The 21,400-nt window shown below is 32.5% G+C and overlaps 1 protein-coding gene across 1 annotated transcript; it reads left to right on the top strand.

Moving 5' to 3' along the window:
* The first annotated feature begins 917 nt into the window (after positions 1-917).
* Positions 918-21,099, top strand: LOC134692953 (protein SCO1 homolog, mitochondrial-like). The gene is made up of 7 exons (XM_063553606.1): positions 918-1,086; positions 9,317-9,583; positions 9,790-9,880; positions 11,836-12,033; positions 12,711-12,803; positions 16,186-16,301; positions 20,924-21,099. The coding sequence occupies exons 1-7, from the start codon at positions 1,024-1,026 to the stop codon at positions 21,050-21,052; spliced, it is 957 nt and encodes a 318-aa protein (XP_063409676.1). The 5' UTR covers positions 918-1,023; the 3' UTR covers positions 21,053-21,099.
* Positions 21,100-21,400: the final 301 nt, after the last annotated feature.

Raw genomic sequence — 21,400 nt, 5'->3', positions numbered from 1 at the left:
TTTCAGGTGTTTTATGGTCTTTGTTTTTGTTGTATTCTGATATTGAGTAGACCGGTATTTCAAGGAAGGTGACTCTACAGTTAGGATATTGTTTGACAAGTTCCTTTATTTTACCAAGGTATTCAGCGGCTTTATCTATTGCGCTGTCTGTTTCTGATGTAAGAGCTATATACTTTTTGTTTTTTGATGTAAGGTCGCAGGTACCATACCAAATGTACAACCACATTTGACCGTGTTTCTTCGTTTTGCGTTTGATATTGTTTTTTAACCGGCTGTAACCTTTCTCTGTAGTTTCACCTGATTTTGTCCACCATTTTATGTTTGATTCTAGGGGGTTGGTGATTTTCCTCTCTAGCCACTTTCCTTTACTGTCGGAAAGTACGGCGGGGTATGCGTTCGTTCACCGGTTGGCGGTACGAGATGACGCTCTAATTGCTTCAAAAGTTTGTTTTTGGTAAATATATAGCAATGCGTTTATATGACTAAAGTTGGTGGTATGTGAGGGTATCGATGAATGTTGACTTCCACGTTGTTTGTATGGTGTGGTTTATAGTGATTTTTCAAAGTGGTATATTGGGAAAGATACACAGCTTGACCCGTCGTATCTCCTACATATCTCTTTTTATCCCTTCCAAATTGATGATTTTCATATAATATATGTCGGATGGCTTTTAAATAATCGGATTTAACGCGATTTTAAATAAATATTTTCTCTCCAGAATTTTTCACTACTTCCTTTTCGCGCATGCGCAGACCTTCCGTGATTTGTGCTGATTTATATGCTCTTTATGTGCCCTCAAGTTAGAATGGGATTTAAAACATATATATATATATTTGAATTTGAACGTGGGCTTGTATCGAGAAGGACAGATTTATTTTATGTTATCCCACAGGATGTACTCGGAAATGTTTATTTTTATTCGGAAGGTTTCAAGGCTTATCCGTGTTTGTCCCTTACCCCTGTTACAAAACGTGTTATTCAACATTAAATTTTTGATACGATTGCCTCACTAAATAAAGAAAATGTCAACTTGGCATGGAATGAAAATATTGATGAGAAATGATTTTAAAGCAAGATGCAGTATTGTAAGTATCTTAATGAATAGTATTTCGTCATCCTCTCCTCGATCTTGCTTTGTAACCTTGGCTTGGGTCTGTGGGATCCTATCTTTCACTTTTAACATGGTTGAGATATTGTTGTCAGAATCACACTGAAAGTAAAAACAAAGTTTTTTTTTTTATAGCTAAAACTTACCATGATGCAAAAAAAACTTGTCAGAATCTCACATTATTTATAAATCATTTGTAAATAATCTTATAATGATATATATTTATAGCTATACACGTACTAACACTCGGTAGAATTGGGCGCGAATGTATAGGATGTCAGGTGCGTAAGTGAAACATGGATGTGCGAATGCGATTGGGCGCAAACAGACCCGGATTCATTATTATTTGGACTAGGAGATCTTTGCATTTCTGTCTTAAAGGCATGCATACATTGACAACATGTTGTTTTGAAGGACATAACAATGAAAGTTGTCTATTTCTCTTTAAATCTACATGCAGTACAAATATTGACCTCTATTGGTGTTTTTCAGTGTCTTAACCTGTTAACATGCATATGACCTGGCACAATTTGAAAATTTAATGAAAAAGGTATATGACTATAGGATGCTATTTTTTTACGGTATTTCTTATTTATACTGCAATCAGCTATTTTACTATATACAGATAAAGCTATTTGTATAAACGTTAGCTTTATATGTCAATGACCCCAACTAACATATAAGCCCCGCCTCCTTATTGTATTTCATCAACAATATCACGTCACGTCACGACTATGACAAAGTAAAGTAATGTCACGGGTTTGGGTAGCGTGTACGTGACACATTTAACTCTACTAATAAAAAAGGATGTGGTTCATGGGATTGGGAAAATTACGTTAATCAAATCGAGAAATAATGTAATACATGTATACAATATATGATTTATTTGACTTCTAATGCTATTTTTATGACAGGATTTCAAACGTTACAATAAAGTTAATTTGTTCTTTAGTTGTCTTTTTCTTTACTTTGACTTCATGAGCTAATCGTTTTAAACGGGTTAGTCTGCCTTGTACCAAATATTCGAGCCTTGTACCAAATATTCGAGCCTTATATCAAATCAATATATCGAGATTAACCCCGTATATGAATAAATATATGTATGCAAATGTTCTCTTTTCGGAATTATGTCCGAATAGAACTAACTTCAGTCACTTTAATGTTGAAGTATAAATTTATATTTTCGTCCTGAATAGCTTGTTTCTTCTTGAAATTTGTAATAAATTGTGAGAATCACCTCAGTAAAGTAATTTTAAAGCTTAAATAAGCTATAAAATATATATGTTTTTATATTAAAGTCATTAAATAAAATAAATTTTCTCTGTACCTTTTCTTTTTGTGAATTCTGTAATTTTTCCCGTATGTCCTATCCTCTTTGATTGTCGAATCCCAGAACCCCGAATAAGCCAAACGCTCTTGTTTTTATATGACGATGCTATGTATCTATAGCAATTGCTAAAATATAGCTGTTCCTATGGTGTCCCCATAGTTACAGCTAAGAGTGGCGCGAAATTCGCCGTCTCTTAGGTAACAATAAGAATCTCGTATTTTCATCCCAACACCGTGTTACTTCTTTTTACTACCACTATAATACAGCTTTCGTTAAATAAACCTCAAATAAACATTATTTCATTGAAAACTATTACCAAATATAGAATCGGGATGAATTTACCCATATGGAGCCTCTGAAAGTTTCTTTCTATTTTCATCCAAGTACGCACATGCGCTAAGTTAACTTTCGAATACACATCCTCTATGGAATGTAGTACATCGGGAGTTTGTAAACATTGAATTTGAAATAAAAATGAAATGTTGGCATGCTAAAAGTAAGACCAGAAGAAGTCCGACCGACGTATAACCTCTGAAACAGCTGTCATGTGCTTAATCGAAAGAAATCCTCTAAAACCAGACGTCCCACTTCGTACACAAAATGTATGTTGACTCCTCCACATGTGCTTACATTTACCAATCTCATATACCAAATATTTATGTAAATGAAACTATACCATTAACTGTAACATATGTTACGTTGGTATAAGTAATGTGCAAAGTTAGTAACTTACACAACCTCTTGTAATAAAAGGGGGAGGGGGTCAGTTTGTAGATCATTACAATATCCTCTGTTTTAAGTGAGGTCCTCCGAACTTCAAATTTAAATAAAGACATAAAACATTAAAACTGTTGACTTCATTTATATATATATATATATGATGCGGAAAATGTCGCTGTCATAAAACAACTTGTCACAATTGAAGTCAAATCACTGACTACTGTTTGAGCATCTATCTATCTATCTATGGGTGATTTCTTCTGTCTCTATAATCTCGGTATTCTCTGCTGTCTCTATGATTGTCCCTATTATCCATATTATCCCTATTTTCTCTTAATTTCTCTGATGTCTTTATCTGCAGTTTTTTCCCATTATTGTCCCTTAACCACTGGTTCAGCCCTTTTAGTTCATTAGCCATCTGAAAAACATAAGAAGTTTACATTAAGTAAAATTCCCTGTTTCTAATACCCTAAAAAACTTTTAAAATATATACAAAGGTGCAATATTAGACCTTGGTATGTTAAATACCTTATATTGCTACCTACAACCGGGAACCAGATACAAACTTTTGAAACTAGGACTGATCTCTAAATTTGGGTCTGATCTCTGAGAAATTGGGTCTGAGCTCTGAAATTGGGTCTGATCTCTGAATGACAAAAGTTCCTCATTTTCATTCACCCCTATCATTTGGGTACTCTTGACGCTCAGGCAAATGGGAATTAACATCCAAGTCCTTTGCAATATTCAAATTACGATTACCGTTAACTAAATTCGCAAAATATTCACTGTAAGAATATCTCTTCTTACTTTTTAACACTCATATAAAACATTATTATCACTAAACATCTCAACACATGGTTTTGTTTGGGCAAGTGGGAATTAACATCCAGGTCCCTCACAGTAACCAAAAATAAAATAACTTGAGCTTCTATAAAACTCCGTCTATAACTCATATAAAACATCTTCAACGCATGGTTTTGTTTGGGCAAGTGGGAATTAACATCCAGGTCCCTCACAGCAACCATAAAACATAATCACAAATCAAAATCCTATAATCCTCCGTCTATATCTCATAAACGCATCTTCAACGCATGGTTTTGTTTGGGCAAGTGGGAATTAACATCCAGGTCCCTCACAGTAACCGAAAATAAAATAACTTGAGCTTCTATAAAACTCCGTCTATAACTCATATAAAACATCTTCAACGCATGGTTTTGTTTGGGCAAGTGGGAATTAACATCCAGGTCCCTCACAGCAACCAAAAATTCACTACTTGAGCTTCTATAAAACTCCGTCTATAACTCATATAAAACATCTTCAACGCATGGTTTTGTTTGGGCAAGTGGGAATTAACATCCAGGTCCCTCACAGCAACCAAAAACAAAAATAATTAATAGCCCCTCTGAACTATTTTCACTCATCAATTACCGGTAACTAAAATTCACTTTAGTCATTCAGAAATCAGCATTCAATTTATCTTGAATAATTTTCCTATTATTTATACTCAAAACTATTAACGGTAGCATATCTTTACGGTCACCATTTAAAAGGGACCAGTTATTTTACTGTCTTCTTGAAAATCCATGTCTATCATTTTTAACATCAGTAAAAACAACATATATCGAACCTTTATTTCTTCAACTTCTAATAAAACAAACATATAACTTTTGCAAAAGTATAAACTTTTACAATTTAATGAATAGAACAATAATCATTACATAATAACATGCACAACTATTTCAAACACATCAAATCCAAATATAAACTGTTTAACGGTATAATTCAGGAATATTTAAACACATAAACTTCTGTTTTTAATACTAGTACATGTATTTAAAACTTTTAGTCAATCTCTTCATTGCTTGAAGAACTAAGACCATTTTGTTTCTGATTGTGTGCTCCCTTTAGCCTATATGCTGTATATTCTTCTTCCTCTTCTTCAATCTCTTTTTCACTATCACCACACTCATAAAGTGAACTTGCTCTCCTTATAATTTCCTGAATTCTCCTCTCATTTGGCTCTTTAAATTTATGGGATCTTCTCTCACACAAGCATTCAACTACTAAATATACAGCTTCGTCTATGTCGTCTGGTTTCTTTACATAATTCACAAAAAATCTAACTTCTTCATCTAATATACCCCTCATGAACCTCTCGAGCAAATCTTCTTTTCTTTGTTGTCTGTCTCTGTTGGGATAAGCTTTGTGGTGCAATCTTTTCAATTCAGCAGCATACTCCTCAGCCTTTTCTCTTGGTTTCTGGTTTCTGCTAGAAAATCTAACTTTAAATGATTTTGTATTTTCAATGACTCTATATCTGTAGCTTAGTTCTCTTACTAGATCAGTGTATCTATCTAACACTCCTACTGGTAGTTGGGTGAATACTAAGTCTCCCGCTTCTCCTTGAATTCTAGGCAGTAGTTCATCAAGCTTCTCTTCTTCTGTCCAGCTCCTCCTTCTTGCTATTGCCTCAAATCTGTTTATCCAAACTTTCCAGTCGTCCTTACCATTAAATGCAGGTAACTTCGGATTTGAACTATTTACTGTCCTGTTACTTCTTGTGTGTGGCTGTCTATCTGTCACCAAAGATGGCTGTTGTGATAAAGGTCTGTACTCAGTAGGTCTTGGTATGTCGTAGTCTTGAAAGCCTGTAATTCCATAATGTCTTACTTCTTGCCTTGGTGCAGCATACACGTTCTCTTGTCTGTGTTGGTTTGCTGTCCTGAATTCTGGACTTCTTTGTCTGTTTGTTTCCCTGTTGGAAACACGATCTCCTTGGCCTGAGCAATCTTGAAAATCTTGAAATCTTGTGTTCTGGTAATGCATGTTTTCTATATTTCTTTCTGGTCTCCTAACACTGCCCTTCTCGGGTCCATTGTGTTGTCTTTGTCTTTGTCTTTGTCTGTCGTTTCCCTTTTCGTCCGTGTGACTGTGTGCATTCATCAATGGTCTAGATTGGATATCTTCATTACATCTACTTACAAATCTCTTATGTAATAATTGTTGACCCTCTGCTTCTAAAGGTGTTCTTGTCTTTAGCCTCTCAGTACTGTGTTGGTCCATACATCCAGAATCTTCTGAAATTGTTTGGAGACTTCCTGTCGCTCTTGAACTGTTGCTTAATTCCTCTAGTGCTGCCATGACAGTTCCGTTTATAGGTGTTGATATTTCACGTCTTAAAATAGGGTTGTCCGAACTTTCTGTGAAGATTTTTGAGTTGCCGGTTTTCTCTTTATCGGCATTTTCTTCGTGACCCTCATTCCTTCTTTCCAGGATATTTGCTGTAGGTTGATTCATTTCTTCATCATCATAATCCTCGTCTTGTGATTCATACACCTCCATTTCTGAAATGTAATCTTTATCTTTGTCTTCTTGTGACCTTGCTTGCTTTCGTCTTCCCATATTTTCTAAATTCATGCACATTTAGCAAAATAATTTCTTAATATCCTTTCTCCAAAAAAGAGTCGTATTTTCAAATTAACTTGAGAAAAAAACCTACACGTAAACTAACAATTTTACTTCCAAAATTTTTGAATGTAAAACGTTAAAAATTTCAAAATCGCTTGAAAATTAATTAAAGTACAGTTCACTAAATTTTATTCACCAGGCTGTATAGTTCGATCTCACGAAATAACTCGCAAGTTTAATAAACGAAGCTATATCGCACCGCCGGCCACCACTTTATATGTCACGGGTTTGGGTAGCGTGTACGTGACACATTTAACTCTACTAATAAAAAAGGATGTGGTTCATGGGATTGGGAAAATTACGTTAATCAAATCGAGAAATAATGTAATACATGTATACAATATATGATTTATTTGACTTCTAATGCTATTTTTATGACAGGATTTCAAACGTTACAATAAAGTTAATTTGTTCTTTAGTTGTCTTTTTCTTTACTTTGACTTCATGAGCTAATCGTTTTAAACGGGTTAGTCTGCCTTGTACCAAATATTCGAGCCTTGTACCAAATATTCGAGCCTTGTACCAAATATTCGAGCCTTATATCAAATCAATATATCGAGATTAACCCCGTATATGAATAAATATATGTATGCAAATGTTCTCTTTTCGGAATTATGTCCGAATAGAACTAACTTCAGTCACTTTAATGTTGAAGTATAAATTTATATTTTCGTCCTGAATAGCTTGTTTCTTCTTGAAATTTGTAATAAATTGTGAGAATCACCTCAGTAAAGTAATTTTAAAGCTTAAATAAGCTATAAAATATATATGTTTTTATATTAAAGTCATTAAATAAAATAAATTTTCTCTGTACCTTTTCTTTTTGTGAATTCTGTAATTTTTCCCGTATGTCCTATCCTCTTTGATTGTCGAATCCCAGAACCCCGAATAAGCCAAACGCTCTTGTTTTTATATGACGATGCTATGTATCTATAGCAATTGCTAAAATATAGCTGTTCCTATGGTGTCCCCATAGTTACAGCTAAGAGTGGCGCGAAATTCGCCGTCTCTTAGGTAACAATAAGAATCTCGTATTTTCATCCCAACACCGTGTTACTTCTTTTTACTACCACTATAATACAGCTTTCGTTAAATAAACCTCAAATAAACATTATTTCATTGAAAACTATTACCAAATATAGAATCGGGATGAATTTACCCATATGGAGCCTCTGAAAGTTTCTTTCTATTTTCATCCAAGTACGCACATGCGCTAAGTTAACTTTCGAATACACATCCTCTATGGAATGTAGTACATCGGGAGTTTGTAAACATTGAATTTGAAATAAAAATGAAATGTTGGCATGCTAAAAGTAAGACCAGAAGAAGTCCGACCGACGTATAACCTCTGAAACAGCTGTCATGTGCTTAATCGAAAGAAATCCTCTAAAACCAGACGTCCCACTTCGTACACAAAATGTATGTTGACTCCTCCACATGTGCTTACATTTACCAATCTCATATACCAAATATTTATGTAAATGAAACTATACCATTAACTGTAACATATGTTACGTTGGTATAAGTAATGTGCAAAGTTAGTAACTTACACAACCTCTTGTAATAAAAGGGGGAGGGGGTCAGTTTGTAGATCATTACAGTAATAATGGTCAAACTTTTATGAATTTACACTTTTATGTCTTCAAATTGGTTATTTATCATGTTTATATACCATGATTATCAAATGTTATTAATTAAGTTCATTTTTCCTTTCTTATTCTTTAATATGTCAATTTCTCATCGCCTGGACTACGTTCATAGGGAAATACCCCAAAATGGTACCCCAATAGGGAAATTCCAAACACTTTTTTTTAACAATTTTTGTTATATATATTTTTCATTTTTAAATATTTTTTTTTCGATTTCAGTATAAAGACAATAAACGTATAGTGTCTTGAAATATGAAATTTATTTGTATTCGGCACGAAACGGGAAAATTCTCGGTAGAACCTCGCAATTTCCCGTTTCTAAGCCTCATACAAATAAATTTCATATTTCAAGACACTATACGCGTATATTGTCTAAATATCTAGATAAGAATGTAAGATATTGAAATTGTTTAATTTATTTCTTTACAATCTCCTAATACCAGTGAATACCGGAAAACAAAAGCTCAAGAATTAATGTCATTGGACAACTGCATAAAATATAAACCCAGGAACTCCTCCACATGTCATGCATGTACATGTACTTCAAACACAATACTGGTATAAAATAAAATTTTACTCCAGAATAGGGCTCTTCACGGTTATTTCAGCCATATTGGATAGGGGGCAGATTTTTTGGAAGAAGGTGGAAATAGTATGAAAGTGTGGGAAATTCTATGTGTGTTTCCAAGCAACAACTCTATTTTAATGATGTTTTGCCGTATTTTTCACACCATTTTTACCTCTATTATGAAAATCGGCCCCCTATCCAATATGGCCAAACTAACCGTGAAGAGCCCTTTTGTCATCCAGTAAAGTACATTGTTTGTACCTGTGGCTGTGCATGTTGTACCAGACTTGTTGTAAACCGGATGTTTTAGCCATTAAAATGAACAATGTACCATACATCCAGATGTATTATTACTAATCAGCTAAACTCTACATGTTTGCATGTACATACAACTCTTAAAACACTTAACGTGACTGTCAATGTACAATGTATTAGCATCCCATGTATAAATAAATGATTTGTTCTTTTTCAGTGGACAAGGAGCTTTATAGATCACTCCTGCACCAGTAAAAGCATATCAGGACATTCTGTGCAAAACTCATTTATACCATTTCATCAGGTTCGATCTCTTTCAAACTGTCAAAAATTAATGCTTCAGAGAACAAGTTCTTACAATTCTGTGATTAAAAGGTGGAATTCAGATAAAACAAATGGAAGTTCTGAGGAAGACAAAAAAACTCCGAAGCAATCGGAGGAACGGAAAAAACCTCCAAAGAAATCAAAAAGAGAAGTAGGATCGGTAAGATAATAAATTATTGCATGAAGCTCAATAGTCATGATCATTCATGTTTCAATTGACCAATAATTTTAGTTTCTAGCTTCAAGTAAATGTACATGGTACAATATCTAGAGTTAAACATAAGTAAATCTGTATGATTGAATAAAACTATTTATTTGAATGTTGTATATACATAATGTACTAAATGTATTGTTTTATGGTTTTAGCCAGTCACATGGAAAACTCTTGGTCTTACTGCTGCAGTTGGTACTGTAATGTTACTGTATTTTAATCATGTTAAGAAGAAGCGTGAACTAGGTAAGCATAGTGTAAAATTGAGAATGGAAATGGGGAATGTATCAAAGAGACAACAAACCGACCATAGAAAAAACAACAGCAGAAGATCACCAACAAGTCTTCAATGTAATGAGAAACTCCTGTACCCCTGGAGGCATCCTTCAGCTGGCTAGTTCAGTCATTGTTTGTCAGTGATAATGAACACCATACTAATTTCCAAATTGTACACCAGAAACTAAAATTAAAATAATACAAGACTAACAAAGACCAGAGTGTATATTATCCAATTTGTTATTGTCCTATTTAGTATTAATGTTTTATATTGTATTTTGATCCCTGTGAGCCAATTTAATGAAAATAAAACATTCTATATATAGCTGGTCATGCAACCTCATACAGAATGATAATTACATTTGATGTAGATTTCATTATAAAACTTTATTCTTATTGGCTTACTGCACATCACATGTTATTCCTTAAGCAATTGCATCACTCAATAAAACTTATCATTCACTATAAGATGTGGTCCAACACTAAAGTGTACAGGTAAATTGAATAAAAAAAATATAAAATTCATGTTTTCATGATCATGGCTAAAAAATGTAATTATAAGTATTGAATGCTTCTTTTTGTAACTTTTGCACTTCATACAAAATGTACTTCGGTCAACGCTTTTACACCCCAATGAAGTTACAAAAAGAAGCATTTAATTCTTAAATAACATAAAACAATTAATAAAACAGATAGGGGAATATCCCATGTCACTTGATATTATACATGTACATGTTATTTATATAAGTGATTTTGAAATTATTTTGTTTAAGTAAACTTTTTCAAGAATTATTGAAAATATGACATGTATGAGTTATCTACCTTTATTCATGTCTGAAATTGTTTAAATGAGTAGTGCATTTTAGCAGGTTAGGGATAAATTACATCTTTTCTTTTCTGATCATTGTTGAAATACATTAATATCATGTTTGAATGAGTTTAATTAGTGTTAGATAAAATTGAGAATGAAATTGGAAAATGTGTCGAAGAGACAACAACCAGACCAAAGAACAGAAACCAGCCGAATAAGGCCACCAAAGGGTCTTCAATACAGCCAGAAAACCTGCACCCAGACACCTGCTTCGGTGTGCCCCTAAACAAAAATACACATGTACTAATTCAGTGATAATGGACTTCATACTACAATCGGAAATATATAAAAGCTATAATAGTTTATTTTAAATAATATTTCAATTTTGCATAAATATCTGTAAAACATTATGCACATGATAAAGTATTGAGTACAAATATTATATGTAAACAGTATTACACACATCCATTACCCATGTCATGATGACTTAGCATGGTTTTTGTGCTAAAGCTTCATCACTAAGAAATCTTTAAAAGTTTGATTAAATAACAATGTATAAAAGAGTATTAGTAATAATTTTTAATATTTGACTGGAAAACAGACCATATCAACCTCCAACAACTATTATTGACACACACACAAAAAAAACACAAAAAAAACCACCACATTTTCTCGATTTTTTATTCTATTTAAACTAGTTAGTAAATGCACACAATGTGATGAACTATACTTGTATAATTTAATTTTGGAAGTAACACGTCTTCTGATTGGCTGACGTTATTTTGTTATCAGCCCATAGACATAATTTAGTCATGTGACCAAGACGTCATCAACGTTTTTTCATGGTTTTCTACGATTTAATATGGAATTTAGAATTAAATTATAAGAAATTATTGTAATATTTTTTTCTGTCTATTGGAAATAACATAAAAATTGTGGTGCACACCGTTAAATATACTGCTATGCGTGTTATTCAGTGTGCACCAAATTTTTTATGTTATTTCTTCGTAGACAGAAAAAATATTACAGTCATTCCTTTAATGCTCATACAAACTTCCCCATTTACCTTTCTATGAACTACTGTTCAACCATTTCATTCCTCTTTTGATTATAGAATTAGCAAGAGAGAGAAATGCATCAGTAGGCAAAGCTGCAATAGGAGGGGAATGGTCTTTAGTTGACTACAATGGTGAGCCAAAGACAGACAAAGATTATCAAGGAAAATGGCTGGCTATTTATTTTGGTTTCACACATTGTCCAGATATCTGCCCAGATGAAATAGAAAAAATGTGTGAAGTTGTAGATATTTTAGGTGAGTACAAAACATTGAAAATGAAGAGACATGAATCAATCTTAAATGGAAAGATTCAATATATAGTTAAAATTTTAGTCAAAAGATATATACATGTATCTTAGTCACGTTAGTTATTTAATAAAAATCTGAAAGCCAAGTTTGTCAAATATTTGAGAAAAGAGACAATTTTTAATATTTCTGCCATTTCAAATAAATGTTTTGGTTCTTTCATATTCTTCTAGTTAATTTGTTTATTCTCAGTTCATCACCCATGATCAATATGTGTCAACAATGTGTTTATTCCATGTATGTACATGATAAATAGAAGCTGGGCTATAATAGTGTGTGGAAATTTTTTGATTGGAGTTGTTTCCCATTTTGATGATAAAAAAAAATGAGGAAAATTCAAATTAACAGGATACGGTCATGACAGTACTGTCTTTTATCACAAAAAAACAAACATATTAACTGTTATGGTTCTATATTTAATAGATTCGAGCTTACAAGGATATGAAAACACTCTGGACATTCTACTTTCAGTTTCTATTCTGGTGATTATTAAATCAGTGATTTCAGTCTTTGGTCAATATTTTAAACATGTAAAAAGTGTATCTTAATGATCATTGTTATAAAACATAGACATAAGATGTGTAATCTGATCAGATTGCAATATTTTTTTGATAAATAATTTACAGGCAAAACAGCTGGTGTCCCAGAACTGGTACCATTATTTGTAACAGTAGATCCTGACAGAGATAGTAAAGAAGCCGTTAAAAAATATTGTAAAGGTAAATAAATATATGTGATACATGTACTAGTACTGTAAATTCAGAAATTATTGCATGCATTTATTATTGCGATTTTGTCATTTTAGACTAAAATGCAATTTTAATTTTTATAGAAAATACTACTTGATTCACATAAAAAAAACTTCAAAAATCCGAGGTTTTGATTATTGTGATTATAACCCCGTCGCATTTGTCGCAATAATAAACATGATAAAAACATTGCAATAATTTCTAAATTGACAGTATTTACCTCTTTAAATCTTTGTTTGAAGTAAATGTCTGTTTAAAATATTTGTTTGTTTACACAAATATGTAAATCATAGGTGGCCATCACATTTGTTTTATAAATGCCTCTCATTCAAATGCCCTTGATAGGTGAATAGCAAAATATGATTTAAAATGGAAAAAGAACAGACCCCAGCATTTCAATATAAATGAGAAGTCTTCACATGTATTTCAGTAATTAGAAATATGCTATGCTATATGTCTGTCATATATTTATTTTGACTAAATTGTTTGGTCTAAATCATTTAACTTACGTTGTTAAATTATCTCTTTTGAACTATGTCCCATTATTCATGTCAGTTAAACCTGTGCATTAAAAAACTTCACAATGTTTACAAATTTTTTGCCAATTTGAAAATACATTTGTTATTATTCAGATATATATCTTGTTACTTACTTAATACTCCCTTCTGTGGTGATATCTGGTTTTGCTCATTATATTTATTTTTAAATCCACCCTTAATTGTATGAAAATATCAGTGTACATGTATGAGTATCATGTTATTCAAGCATTGTTATTAGTACAAAAACTACCTCTATTGAATTTGAATAAAAAATTGTTGTAACTTCCTGATAGATGTCAGTGTTCAAAAAAGTTTTGTGAATAGAAAATGTTTTAGGTTTTCTATGTTTCTTATTGACACGTTTCTTTTTATAAAATTTATTTCAATGGATAAAGATTTTTTGAGTATATGTATATGATTTTATTTATCAGGATTTTTGTGACAAGTACATTGAGTGTGGTTTTTGGGGAATCAAAATCCTATGTTACTGACTTGATATCTAAATCTTCCGACCAAGGCTGATCACTACCTTTTTATATACACACAATATAGTGCATTGATGATAACATTCTATACATTCTATCCATGAACATTTACAGAAATTTATCAATTTAATAATATACTCAGATATTCAAGTCACAAAACGATGTTACACCTGTCAAGAAAATTACATAACTTTTGCAAGTTGCAGGAATCTTAATACCTGTTCTGAAAATATAAATGATGTCATTGTTATGTTGTTTAAGTTATCTTTAAAAATTGGAGTTATCTCCCATTGTCAATAATTCTAGTTGAATCAACTACAACTAATCCTTTATTGGCAATGCAATAAAATTGAAAATGGGTGTCCTTCAGCTGGCCCCTAAACAAATATATATACTAGTTCAGTGATAATGCACCCCATACTAAACTCCAAATTATACACAAGAAACTAAAATTAAGAATAATACAAGACTAACAAAGGCCAGAGGCTCCTGACTCAGGACAGACACAAAGATGCGGCGGGGTTAAACATGTTTATGAGATCTCAACCCTCCGTCCCCCTATACCTCTAGCCAATGTAGAAAAGAAAACGCATAACAATACGCACATTAAAATTCAGTTCAAGAGAAATCTGAGTCTGATGTCAGAAGATGTAACCAAAAAATAATATATTTGATTTAATTCTCACTGATAGATTAACCCAATCATTACCCTTCAGTGCTTCAGTGCTAACAAGCACTTTGATTTATATATGTCAGAAGAGAAGATTCACAAAAGTGGCTATTATAATTTTTTTCATTCTGGTGAAAATAGTACACATTTTACATTTAAATAGATATAACTAGTAATACAAAACAAATTCTTTTTAAACACATCTCATTGTAAATGCAAAGTATTGACCCCTAAATAATGCATTTTTTATGCTGTAACATCATTTTAGTCCACTTTTTTGTCAAACCTGGGACAATTAATGGTCGATAGAAGACATTGTAATCTGTCTGTTGTGGTTTAAACATTTAGGTGCAGTCTGGGTTTTTTTTTTAACATCGACAACTTTGTCTATCCTTATTGGAATGCTATGAAACAAATTGACACAAGCTTCTTAAAAACTAGTTTCTAATAAAAAAAAGTTTTATTTTTGTTGATTTTTCTGTTTTTACTGACAAATGGCCTTAGTGATATACTACATATGGGTTGTTCTTTTTGAATTTTGGATACTGTACATTCAGTAATTATTGCGTGCATTAATTATTGCGATTTTTAAAAAATGGACAAGAATGTGATTTCAAAACAATGTACATTTGGATATATATTTTATTTATCAAAATGCTAGTTCTTTAGATTTTGGGCAATCATTTGCTGAGAACAGATTTTCACTAGTGAGGGGATATATTTGTCTCACACTGATCAAGAAATGTGAAAATAGTGCAAAAATTAGAGAAATTGAGTATTAATCTTTAATGATTATATTGAGAAGTAAAAATGTCATTGACATGATAAAGTGTTGAATTGTAAAGGAGTAGGTCCGGTAAGAGCCCTTTTTGGCCCCAAAATATAGCAGTTTAACCAAAATTGTTAAAATGTAAACTTTTAGTATTTTATTGTATAGTAGAATGGTTCTGCTACATAAATATTGGCTGTTTTTGACAATACAATGCACATATATTGAGTACTAGCACCGTTAAGTCATGCTAAATTACTGAAATCTTCACAATTCCAGCATTTTAGTTAAATTTTAGACGGTTTCCGTGTAAAACGAAAGTGGCCGCATTCGTGTTCATCCAAAATATTGAAATGGAAGTTGTATTTGATGATAAGACATAACATATATAAAGATTTAGGATGAACACGGATACGGCCACTTTCATTTTTGACAAAAACTATCTGAAAAGTGACATTTTTTCGCATATTTGGTAGATTTTTCTTATTTTAGCTTAAATCGGATCGTTTTTAATGACTAAAAGAGTTAAAATCTTTTACAAACAATAACAGAATCAAATGAAATAGACACTTAAGTGTTTAAAAAGTTGTCAAAATCTTTCGTCAGATGAAACTGAAATTTGAGGCCAAAATCGGTCCTTACCTACTCCTTTCACTATTTACATGAAACTTTCAATAATACACTAAGTATAGACATATATATCTCAAAACTCAGTGTATATACATGTATGAACATTTTAGAATGTGGCAGTGTTTTTTACCCTTGACTGAACAATAATAATAATACTATAATAAAGTACAGCTTATAGGACATTAAGGATATATGTTCTTGTAAACTAGGCTATATGAGTATACAATTTTGCAAGTCAGTTTTATTGTTTTATTTTCAGAATTTTCACCGAAACTGTTAGGACTAACTGGTACCCATGAACAAATACAACAAATGACCAGAACATTTAGAGTATACTACAGCAAGGGACCAGTTGATGAAGATGGAGATTATATTGTAAGTGCCAATAGTATGGGTACCAGTATTATAGTGGCATAATGGGGATGACATTACTGCAGAAAATATTTTTTTTTGTAATTAAAGAATTTTTTTTCTTCTCACAATTGACATACGGTACCAATCATACTCGCAGCCAGGGGGTTCGGAGGGTTTGTTTGAACCCTCTTTGAAAACAAAAAAGGACTGTTAAAGTCAACGTTCTGTTCGAATTGTGACTGTTAAGGTCAAGTTTTTGAGGCCAAATAACCCCCTTTGGAAATTTCTGGCTACGTGCCTGGCAATAGTCTATTTAATATCAGTATGTCTACTGTAATATCATTTAAAGTTCTAGCATGTCTTCTTAGAGGGTCACATTCCATGCACAGATATAAAACACAACATAAGCACCAGATGTCGGGAAATATAACCTCTGTAATAAATAGATTATTATAGGATCTCATATTTACTTTTAATAGTTGGCAGTCTTAAAGTGGTATCTAACACTACAGGGAGATAACTCTGTAAAATCAGCAGAACGTTTTTAATGATGTGGTGTTCTTGAGGGAATATTAAGCAGTAGGCTTCTCAATGATCAAAATAAGTCTTTGTCAAACTGCTATATAATCAGTGTAATTTTTCCAATTAAACATTGTTAAATGGTTGGTTCAATTTTTTTGATTTTTTAGCTCACCTGGCCCGAAGGGCCAAGTGAGCTTTTCTCATCACTTGGCGTCCGGCGTCCGGCGTCGTCCGTCGTCGTCGTCGTCGTCCGTCGTCGTCCTGCGTCCGGCGTTAACTTTTACAAAAATCTTCTCCTCTGAAACTACTAGGCCAAACTTAACCAAACTTGGCCACAATCATCATTGGGGTATCTAGTTTAAAAATTGTGTCCGGTGACCCCGCCAACTAACCAAGATGGCCGCCATGGCTATAAATAGAACATAGGGGTAAAATGCAGTTTTTGGCTTATAACTCAAAAACCAAAGCATTTAGGGCAAATCTGACATGGGGTAATATTGTTAATCAGGTTAAGATCTATCTGCTCTGAAATTTTCAGATGAATCTGACATTCCGTTGTTAGGTTGCGGCCCCTAAATTGGTAATTTTAAGGAATTTTTTTTGTTTTTGGTTATTATCTTGAATATTATTTTAGATAGAGATAAACTGTAAAAAGCAATAATGTTCAGCATAGTAAGATCTACAAATAAGTCAACATGACCAAAATGATCAGTTGACCACTTTAGGAGTTATTGCCCTTTATAGTCAATTTTTAACCATTTTTCGTAAATCTTAGTAATCTTTTAGAAAAATCTTCTCCTCTGAAACTGCTGGACCAAATTATTTGAAACTTGGCCACAATCATCATTGGGGTATCTAGTTTAAAAATTGTGTCCGGTGACCCAGCCACCTAACCAAGATGACCGCCATGGCTATAAATAGAACATAGGGGTAAAATGCAGTTTTTGGGTTATAACTCAAAAACCAAAGCATTTAGAGCAAATCTGACATGGATAAAATTGTTAATCAGGTGAAGATCTATCTGCCCTGAAATTTTCAGATGAATTGGACAACCTGTTTTTGGGTTGCGGCCCCTGAATTGTTAATTTTAAGGAAATTTTGCTGTTTTTATACGACCGCAAATTTTGAAAAAATTTTCGTCGTATATTGCTATCACGTTGGCGTCGTCGTCGTCGTCGTCGTCGTCGTCGTCGTCGTCGTCGTCGTCGTCGTCGTCGTCGTCGTCGTCCGAATACTTTTAGTTTTCGCACTCTAACTTTAGTAAAAGTGAATAGAAATCTATGAAATTTTAATACAAGGTTTATGACCATAAAAGGAAGGCTGTTATTGATTTTGGGAGTTTTGGTCCCATCATTTTAGGAATTAGGGGCCAAAAAGGGCCAAAATAAGCATTTTCTTGGTTTTCGCACTATAACTTTAGTTTAAGTTAATAGAAATCTATGAAATTTTGACACAAGGTTTATGACCACAAAAGAAAGGTTGGGATTGATTTTGGGAGTTTTGGTTTCAACAGATTAGGAATAAGGGGCCAAAAAAGGGCCCAAATAAGCATTATTCTTGGTTTTCGCACAATAACTTTAGTTAAAGTAAATAGAAATCAATGAAATTTAAACACAATGTTTATGACCACAAAAGGAAGGTTGGTATTGATTTTGGGAGTTTCGGTCCCAACAGTTTAGGAATTAGGGGCCAAAAAGGGACCCAAATAAGCATTTTTCTTGGTTTTCGCACCATAGCGTTAGTATAAGTAAATAGAAATCTATGAAATTTAAACACAAGGTTTATGACTATAAAAGGAAGGTTGGTATTGATTTTGGGAGTTTTGGTCCCAACAGTTAAGGAAAAAGGGGCCCAAAGGGTCCAAAATTAAACTTTGTTTGATTTCATCAAAATTGAATAATTGGGGTTCTTTAATATGCCGAATCTAACTGTGTATGTAGATTCTTAATTTTTGGTCCTGTTTTCAAATTGGTCTACATTAAGGTCCAATGGGTCCAAAATTAAACTTAGTTTGATTTTAACAAAAATTGAAACCTTGGGGTTCTTTGATATGCTGAATCTAAAAATGTACTTAGATTTTTTATTATTGGCCAAGTTTTCAAGTTGGCCCAAATCGAGGTCCAAAATTAAACATTGTTTGATTTCATCAAAAATTGAATAATTGGGGTTCTTTGATATGCCAAATCTAACTGTGTATGTAGATTCTTAATTTTTGGTCCAGTTTTAAAATTGGTCTAAATTAAAGTACAAAGGGTCCAAAATTAAACTAAGTTTGATTTTAACAAAAATTAAATTCTTGGGCCTCTTTGATATGCTGAATCTAAACATGTACTTAGATTTTTGGTCAAAATCAGGATCTAAAATTATTATATTAAGTATTGTGCAATAGCAAGTCTTTTCAATTGCACAGTATTGTGCAATGGCAAGAAATATCTAATTTCACAATATTGTGAAATAGCTAATTTTTTTTTAATAAAGAGTTATCTTTCTTTGTCCAGTATAGTAAGCAAGAAATATCTGCAAGAATTTTTTTTTAATTGGAGTTATCTTTCTTTGTCCAGAATCAACTTAAATCTTTGTTATATACAATTTACAATGTATATTCACTTTTTACTACCAACTGATAAATTTAAATAATCTTTACCATTCAGTGAGGTTTTTTTTACATCTTAATATTTTATGATGTATTTGAATGAGTAGTAATTGTTGCAAACTCCATTAGAATATTTTAATTGAAATTAGTTTTGGAATAAGGGAAATGGGGATGTGATTAAAAAATTGGGTTCAATTTTTCTCATTTAAAATTTCATAAATAAAAAGAAAATTTCTTCAAACATTTTTTTGAGAGGATTAATATTCAACAGCATAGTGAATTGCTCTAAGAGAAAACAAAAAAGTTCATTTGAATACATTCATTCTGTGTCAGAAACCTATGCTGTGTCAACTATTTAATCACAATCCAAATTTAGAGCGGAATCCAGCTTGAATGTTGTGTCCATACTTGCCCCAACCGTTCAGGGTTCAACCTCTGCGGTCGTATAAAGCTACGCCCTGCGGAGCATCTGGTTGGTTATTATATGGAATATTATTATAGATATAGGTAAACTGTAAACAGCAATAATGTTCAGCAAGGTCAGAGTTACAAATAAGTCAACATGACCAAAATGGTCAGTTGACCTCTTTAGGAGTTATTGCCCTTTAAAGTCAATTTTTAACCATTTTTCGTAAATTTTATATATCTTTTACTAAAATCTTCTTCTCTGAAACTGCTGTGCCAAATTGATCCAAACTTGGCCACAATCATCTTTGGGGTTTCTTGTTTAAAAAATGTGTCCGGTGACCTGGCCATCAAACCAAGATGGCCGCCACGGCTAAAAATAGAACATAGGGGTAAAATGCAGTTTTTGGCTTATAACTCAAAAACCAAATAATTTAGAGAAAATCTGACAAAAAATAAAATTGTTAATCAGGTCAAGATCTATCTGCCCTGAAATTTTCAGATGAATTGGACAACCAGTTTTTGGGTTGCGGCCCCTGAATTTGTAATTTTAAGGACATTTTGCTGTTTTTGGTTATTATATTGAATATTATTATAGATATAGGTAAACTATAAACAGCAATAATTTTCAGCAAAGTAAGATCTACAAATAAGTCAACATGAACGAAATGGTCAATTGACCCCTGTAGGAGTTATTGACCTTTGTAGTCAATTTTCAATCTGCTTCCTTTGTTTAATATTCACATAGACCAAGGTGAGCGACACAGGCTCTTTAGAGCCTCTAGTTTTATATTTTTGTCAAAGGGTCAAAGTAAATACTTTGTCAAAATTTTAAGAAAATTAAATGAGCCAAATTGATTTGAATTAAGGTGTTAGGTACCACCTTCATAGTCAGCTTTTTCTCCCATTCATCCACTTTTGATTTGGGAATTTCAACAGGCCTGTATTTTTAGCAGGTTTACAACCTTATTGGTAGTTACTCTAAACATTTCAGAAGTAGTGTTAAAAAATATGTAAAACAAATTTGTCATTTAAATGGTTATCAAAATAAGTGTATTAACATATTTAAATGGTCTTGAATGTAGTTAATTATTTTTTAATTCCTCATTTGTTTATTTTTCAGGTTGATCATACTATTGTGATGTACTTAATAAGTCCCAAAGGAGAATTTGTTGATTATTATGGAAAAGATAAAACTCCACTTCAAGTTTCAAAAAGCATAGCACAACACATGAGGCTTCATAGAAAATAACTTTTTTTCACTGTTTTTTATTTATATTAAAATGTTTATGAATACCATTATTAGTTATTGAGAACAACATACTACTTATAAGTTTGTAAAAGAGAGCTGGACTAAAGATTCTAACACACAAGTAGAAAATTAACTGTCAACGCCATGTAAAAAAAAGAAAACGACAAACAAGAGTAAACAAAACACATCATAGGAAAGTCAAGTCTGGTCAACATGAACTCTGTCAAAATCTGGGGATGATTGTGTTGATAATGTTAGTACAAACTAATTGATGAGTTTAATTTGGTACCTCACATTCAAAGAAATGAGGATGGGAATATGGTTATTGCAATTTGAATAAAACAGGCG

Source organism: Mytilus trossulus, chromosome 12 (genome assembly GCF_036588685.1).
Source record: "Mytilus trossulus isolate FHL-02 chromosome 12, PNRI_Mtr1.1.1.hap1, whole genome shotgun sequence".
NCBI lineage: Eukaryota > Metazoa > Mollusca > Bivalvia > Mytilida > Mytilidae > Mytilus > Mytilus trossulus.
Note: the sequence above shows the minus strand (reverse complement) of the source record. Positions and strands in the feature narration are given on the sequence as shown.

Bases quoted from the DNA above. Each gene is read 5' to 3' on its own strand.
- LOC134692953 (XM_063553606.1), top strand. From the start codon at position 1,024: ATGTCAACTTGGCATGGAATGAAAATATTGATGAGAAATGATTTTAAA. The intron at 12,034-12,710 runs GTGAGTACAAAA...AATAATTTACAG, and splicing joins TGAAGTTGTAGATATTTTAG to GCAAAACAGCTGGTGTCCCA. The intron at 12,804-16,185 runs GTAAATAAATAT...TTTTATTTTCAG, and splicing joins CGTTAAAAAATATTGTAAAG to AATTTTCACCGAAACTGTTA.